The sequence below is a fragment of the Triturus cristatus genome, chromosome 8 (genome assembly GCF_964204655.1).
Source record: "Triturus cristatus chromosome 8, aTriCri1.1, whole genome shotgun sequence".
Taxonomy (NCBI): domain Eukaryota; kingdom Metazoa; phylum Chordata; class Amphibia; order Caudata; family Salamandridae; genus Triturus; species Triturus cristatus.
In genome coordinates, this window is record NC_140591.1 from 1,432,571,057 (window position 1) to 1,432,586,650 (window position 15,594).

General features: G+C 47.4%; 1 protein-coding gene across 6 annotated transcripts in view; it reads left to right on the plus strand.

Moving 5' to 3' along the window:
• The window catches only part of CCDC90B (coiled-coil domain containing 90B), a 152,425-nt gene that overhangs the window by 53,422 nt on the left and 83,409 nt on the right, over positions 1-15,594 (plus strand). For all 6 annotated transcript variants that reach the window (XM_085623225.1, XM_085623226.1, XM_085623229.1 and 3 more), the window contains one exon: positions 415-518. In XM_085623225.1, the coding sequence (XP_085479351.1) occupies positions 415-518 (104 nt within the window). The remainder of the gene's footprint in view (positions 1-414; positions 519-15,594) is intronic.

Genomic DNA, 15,594 nt, shown 5'->3' on the forward strand with positions numbered 1-15,594 from the left:
TGTATAAATTGCTCATTTTTGCTAAGGGATATTTACATTAAGCCACTGATCGATCAATCAATCAATACTTTAATTTTAATAGCTTCTATGGTACACTAAAGCACTTTGTGAAGTTTACTGAAGGGATTTTAAAACACTCCAAAGATTTTCTCAAATAAATATTGAGGATTACAGAAAGACAGGCAACGCTTTTAGCAGACTGCACCTACAGACATAGTGTTCGGCCACAGTGATGACTATGAGCATAATGTATTTGCCCAGAATGCTTCTTGCATGAAGGTTTTCTATACAAATAGATAATTCTCAAGCTTTAAAAAAGAGAGTAAGTGTTTGGACATATAACGGGTACTTAGTCTGTGGAAGTTGCCTGTTATGGCTTTGGAATTGATAGCCCTGATTTTTCCTTATTCTTAGGCTTTGATAAAGTGCAAGCAGAGACCATCGTATCCGTGCTGGCCAATTTGACGAATTCCAGTATGGACACAGTCTACAGGGATATGGTGACCAAAGCACAACAGGTGAATGTATCCATGGCATATTTTAATACAATCTTCTCAAGAAAATATGTCATTAGCAACCTGTAATGACCTTTGGGAGTTGAACAGCCAATCAGAATGTTTCTTTTGCAGGCAATAACTATAGCTTTTAACCCATGCTGGGACCAATCAGTGAGTGCCAGGTCCTTGCCCCTCCTGTGTACCTTGTCCCTGTGTTGTTTGGCACACCCACATGCCATTTTTTCCCCCCGCCCAGTCTAACTTATTATTATTTTTTATGACGGAGTTTTATATAGCACGAACTTGACCCGAATCGGGTATCAGAGCGCTTTACATAGCACCAGTTGCGTTACATGAGGACACATTCGTTTTTGTTAGGCACAGGGAGATTAAGTCATTTGCCCAGAATCACAGGATGTTCAGCGTCATTGCCGAGACTCGAACCCAGTTCCCCAGATTCGAGGTTGACCGCCCTAGCAGTTAGGCCAACTCCTCCCTCTACCTTGCTGTTTATAGTCTTGGATATATAACATATGTACAGTAATATAAGCACCACATGTGGAATTCTGGAATGGTTTTGCCAGTTTCGATTTTGAAACGAACTCTATATGCCTGCATTCTAGGTTCAGTGAGAGTGTGAAGAAGGGACTTAAAGCAGAAAGGGCCAGTTGGCCTGCTTGTATAACTGTTGTATGAGATTGAGAGTAAAATGTTATTAGCCCCATTGCCCACTTACTGTCAGGCGTTAACAGTTGTTAATTGCCCTTCTATAGCACTGTTATAATTTTGGGATAGGCAATTAACAGCGACTGACATTCAACAGTGGTCATAATTACATGCCATAGCCTATGAAGGCAAAGATACACAAGTGATGGACGGAATGCAGAACAAATCAAAACATTCATCCCCAGTCAAGAGATCTGGGTTAAATCCATAATTCTTTTGCTCACCATCCGACCCCAGTTTAGACCTGGCTATATGCAAATCAGTCTTGACCCTGTGCCTCATGGGAACAGTCCAGCCCGAATTGCCAAGCCAGGTCCTCCCTGGACCGGAACCAAGCATCCTAGGACCGGTTTCGGGGTTTCACCCCTCTTCAGCCATTTTAGCTTGATTCCAGTGGATTCAAGATAGCCTGGCTGATGAGGGTTATGAACCCGAAACCGGTCCCAGGATGCTACAGGGAAGACATGGCTTGGGACTTCGGGCTGGACTGTTCCCATGAGACACAGGGTCAGACTGATTTGCATATGGCCATGTCTGAACTGGGGTGGTGGAGTGAGCTAAAGAGTGATGATGGATTAAACCAAGATTAGTTGACTGGGGGTGAGTGTTTGATTTGCTCAAACGCTCCGTCCATCATCCTCTTTGGTATCGCTATATCCTATGAAGGAGCACACCTTTTTAATCTCTTTTCCAGTATTTGTGATTGAAATGCTTAATTTATAAACCAGTAAAACCATACATTTAAATGATTTAAGTACACAGTCTTCTGACAAAGTCCAAAACTGAAATAGTGCCTGATTAAACGTTATTGTCTGCACCTGGGACGATAACTCTGCTGATTATTCACTCCTGCAGTTGCATGCCTGGGCTGCAGGTGAGTGCCCATAATGAAGGGGCAGGTAATTTTCTTCTGGTATTGCCTCACAGATGCATGTAAAGACATGATCAGCACCCTACTGGACCTCTGTGACAAAAATGAGGACTAGACCACTGCGCAGGCGGCCTCCTTAATTCTATGGCAAACTGGCATTTTCAGAGTCATGCATGGGATCACAGATAACCCCTACCAGTGCACCTTTACTCACACTGGCAAGAAGTATGAGGAAATAAAAAAATAAAACAAAAAAGTACACCAGCAAATAGTTTGCAGCGTAACTTTTCACTGATAGGTATTCACTCTTGGTGTTTCCTTGTTAGCTCTGAATAAAAAATTAGCTAGCATTCGCACCAAGAATTTTCAATTCTATTAAGGACACGGAGGCAAGGATTATGCTTCTCTTTCTTTTATTTGCTACTCACAGCAGCCAATGAAAAACATTTTGTTTGCAAATAAAAACTACATTTCCCATGATGCTCGTCAATACATCACATCCTGTATAGCCCTATAAGAGCCACTGTATCCTGTTTCTCCTCCTCCTTTCTTTGCTCGAACATTGTCGGTGAAAAAAAAACATTAACAATTTCAATCCAAAATAAGGAACATGAGTCCCAACAATCATCCTCCCAACGTGAAAGAACCATAACCAAACTGGAAAGTTTACGTCTTCTAAGCCAGAAGTACTTCTGCTCCGTCTTCTTTTTCAGAACCTGAAAGGAATGAGACAGGGAAAAACCCATAACTTCTGCTTATACAGAATAACAGATACATGTGGGTGGGTAATTATTACCAACATTGTAATAAAACCGGGTGGGATAATCCTCGCCTCCGTGTCCTTAATAGAATTGAAAATTCTTGGCGCGAATGCTAGCTAATTTTTTATTCTATTACAGGACCGAAGGCTTCAGATTATGCTAGTTTAACGCTTATCAAACACAACTACAGTCCTATCACCACCGGTTTATAATAAACTGTTTAAATGGAGACTGAGAAAATCAAACAGTAGATCTTGAAATGTCCTGAACAATAGAAATCATCATACAATATTGAGAGCCATGGCACCATGAACAGACGGTGTCCCAAACATTTGGGTATGGATACCGTCTTCTGGCATAACTGCCTTCAACCACCTGGCTATCATAGCTGCAGACACATATTTAAAAGGTTTCTGTAATGTAATCAACAATTATATCAAACCTCAGGTCGTAAAGGCAGAGTACCTCCCTTGTAAGTCTTAAGGCATGGAACCACACATAAATTGCATTAGTTGGAAAGCTTAATATGTAACAGGTCTTGACAAGCTGTAGGCCTGACATTAATTGTAAATGAAACTTCCTGGAGTAGATACTGTACCTGTAAAGTAGAGGGCTTTTCACGTCGTAGGAACACCAACCAGTAGAAAAGCCTCGTAACACAGCTTGACGATAATTGATTCCTTGTCAACATATTATTATTTAGCCATTTATCAAATAAGGAAAACGAGAGAACATTCCACAGAGAGGAATATTCTGGTCTGGGGGATTTCGCTACCCTATTACCTTTCAATAACTACCAAAATACCGGCGCAAGCCCACCAATTTGCCTCTATCTGAGAATGACCTGCAGAAATGGCAGAATGGCCGTTGTGAAGCGAACGCTAGACAAATCCCTATGACATTATTTCTGATAAAACATTCACAATGTGGGGAATGTCAGCCCCCGCAGAAATGACGCGTTGTGTACTTACCAACGAACCTGGCCTTCCCATGTCGAAAAGAATCGTGTGTGAATGGAAGGATCCAGGTTTGTTAAATGAACGCCAGCAGCATGTTCGAAAACCCGGCAAGTTCCCATTGTTGCCGGAAAACCTTTATATCATAAAAGACAACTGTTTGAAAAATTTACCACCTGGGGTACTTTTTTACAGCATTGGCAGGATTCGAACCCTTGCCCTGTGCCACCAAAGGTACTAGACTTACCTTTGAGCTATAGCTCCTTGGTATATCATAAAAGACAACTGCCCCAATTTACCAGTGAACGTTTCTGTATGAGGACCCTGGAGTATTGTAAAGGGGCACGGAGCACTCTGAGCAGGTCGCAGCCCGTCTCAAGGAGTACTGGAAAACAAGATGGAGACTTCCATACGAGAGTTGCTAAGATCGCTTTCGCTAATTGACGTGATATTTGTGTCCCCTTCTCTGAAAATTGGATTGAACGGAGGGAAGCCTAGTTCAGTCCCACCGACAGTCGTGAGACAAGGCATACATAATTTTCCCAATGGATCCGGTCTCCAGCTGAAACGTCTGCTACTGACGAATCAGTCCTGCCGCTTAAAGGTCTTTTGAACACAAACCCTAAAAGGTTTACAACCACTGAATGTCCTTCGGGTGAAGCTGCCACCGTTGCCATCTTGGAGATACCAGAAGTCCACCACTGTGTTCTTTTGTAATGGAGTGTATTCTGCAATGACCTAAATCTGATTGCTCCGTCAGAATGCCAGAAGTCCTTCACTAACTCTGTAGGAGAGTAGGGTCTGCTTTCTATGTTCACCCCCACTTTTTGCTTTTGCTTTACTGGTTTTCGACTTGGATGTGGCTGTGGGCCTGCTAATCAGACCCACAGCCCTGCTGTTCTCTCTCTAAATTAATACTATGTACTTTAGGTGCATAACCCATTTGGATAGGATCACCTTATTGGCCCCTGTACAGTGTACCCTAGGTACCCAGGGCATAGGTGTACCCTAGGCCTACCAGGGGCTGCAGCATGTATTATGCCACCCCTGGCCTGGCCTTCCATTTTGACACAACTGGCTGATCACTCAGCTGGGGCAAGGTCGTGTACTCACCCCTTGCTTAGGTGTAGTATTCCTATACCTAACTTACATATAGACACATGTGTACCTATCAGTCACTCCTATGGCAGGCCTTGACAATCCTGGAGGCAGAGTGCTTGGTAACATGTGAGATGGTGCTCTAGCATGAGCTGAGCCTGTCTGCAGCTTTCGGAACCTTGTCCTTATAGCTGTTCTATGATATAGCCTACCATATACTCTTAAAGTGCCTTATAATCTTAGACGGTTATGGTAACTATGGTTTGGCTTTATCAAAACATGTCGTGTAAGGTGTCTAACACTAGGGAATAATACCCCCATGCCATTTCTGGACATGAGAATATTATTCCCCCCTTCTAGAGGGAGAGACATGTTAAAATCATACTTCAACTGTTAGCCTCTGACCAAAGCCTCAGCATCACAAAATGGATGCTGCTGCCACGACACAAGTCTGACCTCCTGCAGCTGGGAGTGATCCCAGCCAGGGAGGCCTGGACAATAGGTTTCCTGCTTGGGGAGGTGCTAGCACCTCTCCAGACAGCCTTTAGTGTATTGGGGCAGGGTGGGCTGAAAGGAATGAGACATGCCTGGGGCACACAAGGTGTTCCTTGCATAGTCCAGTTCAAACCGGCGCTGGGGCACTCCAGCCCCAGCTCTGGCGCGAAACTGGACAAAGGGAAGTGGGTGTAACCACCCCCTCCCAGGTCCCACCCATAAGACGTGACCTAGCAGGTATCCCAGCCCCCCAGATTAGTATAAGAGTGGGAGTTGGGCCTCAAGACTTTAGATTATCCTGAACCTGCAAAACTGAACAGAAACTCTGGACCTTCGACATTCGACGAAAGAAGAAGACTGAAGAATCTCCCTTGTAGCCAAGGAGTGGCTACCCTGTGCAAACAGGCACCATCAAGAGACTACCCTTTGCTTTGCGACCGTTCTACGAGGAACCGACTGCAGAGCCCGACCAGAGCCTTGATTTCCAGACTTCTCCGACCCTCATCCACATCTGCAGCAGAGCTGAGATCCGTGGAGGCGACGAGCGACGTGGGACCGGCTACCTGGGAAAAGTGGCTAGTAACTTACAGCGCAGCTTCTGAGGTACCCTCGAAGTTGTGCACCGGGGATTGAGAAGCCCCAACCCCAAGCACCATCTGCACCGAAGATCAGCCCCCCACACTCCACGAGTCCTGCGTGGGGCCCTTCAGCATTTTCTTGCTTGCCGCGTCTGTCCGGTTGCTTGCCCGCTGGCTAGTGGCCTCTGTGACGACGCACCCTGAAATCTTCTGCGCTGGTTTGGCTCCTCCAGACTGGCTCCCGCTTCTCTGCAAAGAAGAAGCACCCCAGACCTTCCTGGTCTGCACCAGAAGCAAGTCCTTTGTTCTTCGTGGGTTCCGCTTGCCAAGGCTTGGTGAGTCCTAGTCCAACTTCGACGCCGCCGACAGCAAGAGCCTTCGTGGGACAGCTCGCCTCCTGGTCCTGGTCGTCCTCGACGCTTCCTGGTCCTCCTGGCTGCAGCGACAAGCTTCACCTTCACCTGCAACTCTTCACGACATCGCCTGGTTCCTTCCTGGTTCCACGTGGTCACTGGCTAGTGACCTTGACTCTGTCCCTTCTGCTTGCAGGTTTCTTCTCTTCTTGATCCCAGCCTTGGGATCCACCGGACACTCTTCCCTGACTGCCTGTCAGCATCTTTCTTCAGGCATCCATAGGAGTCGACGACGAAAACGACGCATCTTCACCCCTATGCACCCGCAGCCTGTGGGCTAGGTAACTTGGGTACTCCGGTGCTCATCAGGATAGTGACTATCCTAGTGTCTAGTTTTCAAGTCTCAACTTCCTAGCTACTCCGGAAGTGTCCTAAACCTACCGTTTTCTAAACTGTACTATTGCTATTGACTTTTACGCATTACGCGTGAGTGTTTCCACTCTGCACACGAATCCCGTGGGCCTCCCACTTCCTAACTAACGCTAGTGTATGTAGTGTAGCCCCAGCGATTCCCTAGGCCTAGGCCTATTCTATTTCCGTGACAGTGGTTCTTATACCACTTATTTAGTATATGGTTTGCGTGGCCCCTAGGGCCTAACTGTATTACTTACCTGTGTGACTTACTGTATGCATTAATAAGACTGTGTTGTACTTACCTCGAATCTCATAAAGAGTGCTGAGGGTTTGCTAGAATAAATACACTTTATTTTATATATATATATCTGTTGTGGTGTCCTTTCATTTGGTATTCAAGGGATTATATATGGTATCACAGCTGGCTTCACATGCCATTCAGAGTTTAGCCTAAGACTGCTCTTGTCCATGCTACCACTAGGATAGCTGGTCTATAAGGTTGACTTTACAACCAATCACCATAAGGGTATTTGGACTGATATAAGGTGTACACTATAACTAGTGACATCATACATCAGGCCAACTTCTCACATTGGTGAGCAGCGGTTGGGATCTGAGCTTGCTGTTGTAATACCATTGTAATCTTGAGATACTAAATTGAAAGATCACACAGATATTGTCTAGGTACATATAACATAGATTATTATACTTAAGTCCTACTGGACTTTGTAGCTGTAGGTTGAAGGGAGTAACACACCCTGACTACAACTACTAGAAAGGTTTAGTAGATACAACTAGTGTAGGTAGGTGCACACACCACACCCTCACTAGATCATGTCTCTGAGAGTAGATCAAGTAGATGCTCTCTCAGGAGGATCAGGTCTGCAAAAGATCCCCTCTAGATATGATACCTTAACATTCCAGGAGATGAGACAATTGTGCACCTCCAGAGGAATAAAACAGGGTGCAAACCCTACCCTCCTTCAGTTAAGACCACTCCTAGAGGAGTATGATGCTCAGAGGGCATCTCAGGCAGGTGCCCTAGGCACAGAGGAGGGTCTACCCACCACAGAGGAGTCAGATGGGGCTACAGATGGGGAGGTAGACAGCCAGAGCCAAGTAAGGAGACTTAGCCAGGCTAACTTAAGTTTACATGGGAGTTTGCATGGGGTCCCCCCATACAGACCCACAAGTAGGCATTCACAGAGAAGCAGGAGGGACAGATCCCCTTCAAGGGAATCCATCCACTCCCATGTCTCTAGCATCTCTAATGCTTCCTCTCACAGGGGAATGACTTCACCTGAGAGAAAGGAGCATGCAGCCAGAATGAGGGAGGCTAATCTGAGGATTCAGAGGGAAGAACTTGCCCTTGCCAAAGAGAAGCTTGCTCTGGCTAGAGAACAAAAGTTAAGTGGGTTAGAACCCACTGGTGGCAGCAACATTCCTAGAGATAGAGACAGGCACTATGATAATAGAAACCTGAGCAAGATTGTCCCTCCCTACAAGTGTGGGGATGACATCCACAAATGGATAACTGCTTTGGAGAGAGCTTGCAAAGTACAGCAGGTACCCCAAAGTCAGTGGGCAGCTATCTTGTGGCTCTCCTTCTCTGAGAAAGGAAGAGACAAGCTCCTCACAGTTAGTGATGAGGATGCAGATAATTACACTGTCCTGAAGAGTGCTCCGATTGATGGGTTTGGCCTAACCACTGAACAATACAGGTTGTTGTTCAGGGATACCCAGAAGACACAGACTCAGGACTGGACTGACTTTGTAGATTGTGCCACTAAGGCTCTGGAAGGCTGGCTAATGGGAAGTAAAGTTAAGGACTATACAGGATTGTATAATTTGATCATGAGAGAGCAAATACTTAACAACTGTCAAAACCAGCTATTGCATCAACACCTGATTGATTCTGATCTGACTTCTCCCCAAGAATTGGGAAAGAAGGCAGATAGATGGGTCAGGACTAGAGTTAAGCAGAAAAACCAGAACCAGGGCGGTGATCAGAAAAAGGCAGACCAGAAGGGTAATGAGCAGAAACAAAAAGACCAGAAGTCTTCACCAGGCCCCCAAAAGGCTCAGGGGGAGGGTGGTTCCAAAAAGGATAAGAAGAAAGATGGCCAAAAGAAACCATGGTGCAACTATTGTAAGTCCAACTCACATTGGTTTAGTGAGTGCACCAAAAAGGATAAGCCCCCAGCCACCATTGCCCCTAAGGCAACTGTACCCCCTAGTTCAGCTGTAAATGGTGGTTCCCAGCAAAAGGGTGTAGTAGGGTTAACCCTGGGAACTGAGGAGGATTCTGGCCTAGTCAGAGTACCTACTCAGGCTGTCCTGATCTGTGATGGGGACTTAGCTTTGTCCTCTACTGTAGGCCCCAGTAACCTGGGCAAGTACAGACAGACACCTTTTATCAACCAAAGAATGGCTCAGGCCTACAGGGACACTGGAGCTAGTGTCACAATGGTGACACCTGCTTTTGTGGACCCTGGACAGATCATACTAGGTGAGAATTACCTAGTGACCAACGCTAGCAATGCCACTACCTCCCATAGTGTGGCTATTGTTAACTTCTCCTGGGGAGGGGTAACTGGCCTCAAGAAAGTTGTTGTTAGTTCAGACCTTCCTGTAGAGTGTTTACTGGGCAATGATCTTGAAACTTCAGTTTGGTCTGAAGTGGAGTATAGGACCCATGCAGAAATGCTGGGGATAGATGCACATGTCCTTGCTGTGACCAGGTCACAGGCCAAAAAGTGCAACACTGAACAAGTGCTGGATCCTGAAACTATGGACCAGTCACAACCCAAGAGAAAGAGCAGTAGGGTTAAGGCTGTGCCTTCCCCCCTGCCTCAGGTGGTGGATCAGCCCTCCCAGGAGGATGATTCTGAGAGCCCTGAAGGAACTGTCCTAGAAGAACTTGAACCTGATCAGGTTGAGTTTCTTGGGACAGGGGGACCTTCCAGGGCAGATCTGAGGCAGGCTCAATTAGACTGCCCCTCTCTTGAACCCCTCAGACAGCTGGCTGCTGCTGAGGCTGCAGGGAATGCTCAAGGTACCCATAGAGTGTATTGGGATGAAGGGCTACTGTACTCAGAGGCTAGAGACCCCAAGCCTGGTGCATCCAGGAGGTTGGTCATACCACTGAAGTTCAGAGGCTTCCTTCTAACCTTGGCCCATGATATTCCCCTTGCAGGACATTTAGGCCAGAACAAGACTTGGGACAGGCTTGTCCCTCACTTTCACTGGCCCCATATGTCAGAAGATACTAAGGAGTTTTGTCGCTCCTGTGTCACCTGCCAAGCCAGTGGCAAATCAGGTGGCACCACAAAGGCCCCCCTCATACCACTACCTGTGGTGGGGGTCCCCTTTGAAAGAGTGGGCATAGATATTGTAGGACCAATGGACCCACAAACAGCATCTGGGCACAGATTCATACTGGTGATAGTGGACCATGCCACCAGGTACCCAGAAGCAATTCCCCTGAGGACCACAACAGCTCCTGTTGTGGCAAGGGCCCTGCTTGGAGTATTCTCCAGAGTGGGCTTTCCAAAGGAGGTCATTTCTGACAGAGGTGCCAACTTTATGTCAGGATACTTGACTGCAATGTGGAAGGAGTGTGGTGTTAACTATAAGTTCACCACACCCTATCACCCACAGTGCAATGGGCTTGTGGAGAGATTCAACAAGACCCTAAAGGGAATGATAAAAGGATTACCAGACAAGCTTAGGCGAAGATGGGACATCCTTTTACCCTGCCTTCTGTTTGCTTACAGAGAGGTCCCACAAAAGGGGGTTGGCTACAGCCCTTTTGAGCTTTTGTTTGGGCATCCTGTAAGAGGACCCCTGTGTTTGGTGAAGGAAGGATGGGAGAGACCTCTCAGACAACCCAAACTAGACATAGTGGATTATGTACTTGGTCTCCGCTCCAGGATGGCAGAGTATATGAAGAAGGCTTCTAAAAACCTTGAGGCAAGCCAAGAACTCCAAAAAGCTTGGCATGACCAAAAGGCTGTACTGACTGTTTACCAGCCAGGACAGAAAGTGTGGGTGTTGGAGCCAGTGGCCCCAGCAGCACTCCAAGACAAATGGTCTGGACCCCACACTATTGTTGAGAAAAAGGGAGAAGTCACCTACTTGGTGGACCTTGGGACTCCCAGAAGCCCCCACAGGGTGCTTCATGTCAACAGATTGAAGGCATATGTTGACAGGGCAGACATGGGGCTACTCATGGCTACAGATGAGGGGCAGGAGGAAGAGAGTGACCCTCTCCCAGACCTGTTGACTCAGAACCCTGATGATGGCTCAGTTGATGGCGTGGTCTTTTCTGACAGCCTCACTGTCCATCAGCAACAGGACTGCAGGCAAGTTCTGCAGGCCTACAGACATATGTTCTCTCTGACCCCAAGTCAGACAAACTGGTGCACCCATGAGGTGGACACTGGTGACAGTCTGCCTGTGAAGAGTAAAATCTACAGGCAACCTGACCATGTCAGGGACTGCATAAAAGTTGAGGTACAAAAGATGTTGGAGCTGGGAGTCATTGAACCTTCAGAGAGCCCTTGGGCTAGTCCTGTAGTCCTTGTGCCAAAACCTCACACCCAAGATGGTAAGAGAGAGATGAGGTTTTGCGTGGATTACAGAGGTCTCAATGCTGTCACTAGGACAGATGCCCACCCAATACCTAGGGCAGATGAGCTCATTGACAGACTGGCAGCTGCTAAGTTTTTGAGCACATTTGACCTAACAGCAGGCTACTGGCAAATCAGACTAGCTGAGAGTGCAAAGGCCAAAACTGCTTTCTCGACCCCAGGAGGACATTATCAATTTGTGGTAATGCCCTTTGGTTTGAAGAATGCACCTGCCACTTTCCAAAGGCTGGTGAATCAAGTCCTTACTGGGTTGGATGATTATTGTGCAGCTTATCTTGATGATATTGCTGTCTTTAGCTCCACCTGGGAGGATCACCTGGTCCACCTGAGGAATGTTTTAGAGGCCCTGCAAAAGGCAGGCCTCACTATCAAGGCCACTAAGTGCCAGATAGGGCAGAGCAAGGTTGTATACCTGGGCCACCTAGTTGGTGGGGGTCAGGTTCAACCACTGGAGAGCAAGATCCAGACCATAAAGGACTGGGCTCCTCCAACTACCCAGACTCAGGTCAGAGCTTTCTTGGGCCTGACTGGGTACTACAGAAAGTTTGTTAAGAACTATGGGTCCATAGTGACACCACTTAATGACTTGACCTCCAAAAAGATGCCAAAGAAAGTTCAGTGGACAGTAAGCTGTCAAAAAGCATTTGATGACCTGAAGCAGGCCATGTGCAGTGCACCTATTCTGAAAAGTCCAGACTACTCCAAAGAGTTCATTGTCCAGACAGATGCTTCTGAGTTAGGTGTGGGAGCTGTTCTTTCACAACTGAATGTAGATGGTCAAGACCAGCCCATTGCTTTTATAAGTAGAAGGCTGACCCCTAGAGAGAAACGTTGGTCAGCTATTGAGAGGGAGGCCTTTGCTGTGGTTTGGGCCCTGAAGAAGCTGAGGCCATACTTGTTTGGCACTCACTTCAAGATTCAGACAGACCATAAGCCCCTCTTGTGGCTAAATCAGATGAAGGGTGAAAATCCCAAACTTCTTAGGTGGTCCATTTCCCTACAGGGGATGGACTTCACAGTGGAACATAGACCTGGGACTGACCATGCCAATGCAGATGGACTCTCCAGATATTTCCACTTAGAACATGAAGACTCAACTGGTCAAGGTTAGTTTAATGTCCCTAAGTTTGGGGGGGGGGGGTTGTGTAGGAGAGTAGGGTCTGCTTTCTATGTTCACCCCCACTTTTTGCTTTTGCTTTACTGGTTTTCGACTTAGATGTGGCTGTGGGCCTGCTAATCAGACCCACAGCCCTGCTGTTCTCTCTCTAAATTAATACTATGTACTTTAGGTGCATAACCCATTTGGATAGGATCACCTTATTGGCCCCTGTACAGTGTACCCTAGGTACCCAGGGCATAGGTGTACCCTAGGCCTACCAGGGGCTGCAGCATGTATTATGCCACCCCTGGCCTGGCCTTCCATTTTGACACAACTGGCTGATCACTCAGCTGGGGCAAGGTCGTGTACTCACCCCTTGCTTAGGTGTAGTATTCCTATACCTAACTTACATATAGACACATGTGTACCTATCAGTCACTCCTATGGCAGGCCTTGACAATCCTGGAGGCAGAGTGCTTGGTAACATGTGAGATGGTGCTCTAGCATGAACTGAGCCTGTCTGCAGCTTTCGGAACCTTGTCCTTATAGCTGTTCTATGATATAGCCTACCATATACTCTTAAAGTGCCTTATAATCTTAGATGGTTATGGTAACTATGGTTTGGCTTTATCAAAACATGTCGTGTAAGGTGTCTAACACTAGGGAATAATACCCCCATGCCATTTCTGGACATGAGAATATTATTCCCCCCTTCTAGAGGGAGAGACATGTTAAAATCATACTTCAACTGTTAGCCTCTGACCAAAGCCTCAGCATCACAAAATGGATGCTGCTGCCACGACACAAGTCTGACCTCCTGCAGCTGGGAGTGATCCCAGCCAGGGAGGCCTGGACAATAGGTTTCCTGCTTGGGGAGGTGCTAGCACCTCTCCAGACAGCCTTTAGTGTATTGGGGCAGGGTGGGCTGAAAGGAATGAGACATGCCTGGGGCACACAAGGTGTTCCTTGCATAGTCCAGTTCGAACCGGCGCTGGGGCACTCCAGCCACAGCTCTGGCGCGAAACTGGACAAAGGGAAGTGGGTGTAACCACCCCCTCCCAGGTCCCACCCATAAGGCGTGACCTAGCAGGTATCCCAGCCCCCCAGATTAGTATAAGAGTGGGAGTTGGGCCTCAAGACTTTAGATTATCCTGAACCTGCAAAACTGAACAGAAACTCTGGACCTTCGACATTCGACGAAAGAAGAAGACTGAAGAATCTCCCTTGTAGCCAAGGAGTGGCTACCCTGTGCAAACAGGCACCATCAAGAGACTACCCTTTGCTTTGCGACCGTTCTACGAGGAACCGACTGCAGAGCCCGACCAGAGCCTTGATTTCCAGACTTCTCCGACCCTCATCCACATCTGCAGCAGAGCTGAGATCCGTGGAGGCGACGAGCGACGTGGGACCGGCTACCTGGGAAAAGTGGCTAGTAACTTACAGCGCAGCTTCTGAGGTACCCTCGAAGTTGTGCACCGGGGATTGAGAAGCCCCAACCCCAAGCACCATCTGCACCGAAGATCAGCCCCCCACACTCCACGAGTCCTGCGTGGGGCCCTTCAGCATTTTCCTGCTTGCCGCGTCTGTCCGGTTGCTTGCCCGCTGGCTAGTGGCCTCTGTGACGACGCACCCTGAAATCTTCTGCGCTGGTTTGGCTCCTCCAGACTGGCTCCCGCTTCTCTGCAAAGAAGAAGCACCCCAGACCTTCCTGGTCTGCACCAGAAGCAAGTCCTTTGTTCTTCGTGGGTTCCGCTTGCCAAGGCTTGGTGAGTCCTAGTCCAACTTCGACGCCGCCGACAGCAAGAGCCTTCGTGGGACAGCTCGCCTCCTGGTCCTGGTCGTCCTCGACGCTTCCTGGTCCTCCTGGCTGCAGCGACAAGCTTCACCTTCACCTGCAACTCTTCACGACATCGCCTGGTTCCTTCCTGGTTCCACGTGGTCACTGGCTAGTGACCTTGACTCTGTCCCTTCTGCTTGCAGGTTTCTTCTCTTCTTGATCCCAGCCTTGGGATCCACCGGACACTCTTCCCTGACTGCCTGTCAGCATCTTTCTTCAGGCATCCATAGGAGTCGACGACGAAAACGACGCATCTTCACCCCTATGCACCCGCAGCCTGTGGGCTAGGTAACTTGGGTACTCCGGTGCTCATCAGGATAGTGACTATCCTAGTGTCTAGTTTTCAAGTCTCAACTTCCTAGCTACTCCGGAAGTGTCCTAAACCTACCGTTTTCTAAACTGTACTATTGCTATTGACTTTTACGCATTACGCGTGAGTGTTTCCACTCTGCACACGAATCCCGTGGGCCTCCCACTTCCTAACTAACGCTAGTGTAGTGTAGCCCCAGCGATTCCCTAGGCCTAGGCCTATTCTATTTCCGTGACAGTGGTTCTTATACCACTTATTTAGTATATGGTTTGCGTGGCCCCTAGGGCCTAACTGTATTACTTACCTGTGTGACTTACTGTATGCATTAATAAGACTGTGTTGTACTTACCTCGAATCTCATAAAGAGTGCTGAGGGTTTGCTAGAATAAATACACTTTATTTTATATATATATCTGTTGTGGTGTCCTTTCATTTGGTATTCAAGGGATTATATATGGTATCACAGCTGGCTTCACATGCCATTCAGAGTTTAGCCTAAGACTGCTCTTGTCCATGCTACCACTAGGATAGCTGGTCTATAAGGTTGACTTTACAACCAATCACCATAAGGGTATTTGGACTGATATAAGGTGTACACTATAACTAGTGACATCATACATCAGGCCAACTTCTCACAAACTCCACTAGCAAGATGACCTCGTACCCTCTAACTTGTTAATAGCTCTCACTGCCAAGATATTGCGCATGATGAGTAGGATGTGTAAAGAGACCTGTGTGGGGAAAAAAAGACCCGAAATGAATGGAGGAGCAGGGAAGACTGTTTGATAGACGATGCTAATCACACCACTACTCTGGCAATCGCCCGAAATGGAACCGTCTGCATGGATAACATCGGTATGGGCTCCTTTGGAGATCCCTTAATTTGAAGCGTGTAAGACCTAGCTGAGCTGTGTAGTAACGAGATAATCCTGGAAAGTTCTAATCCA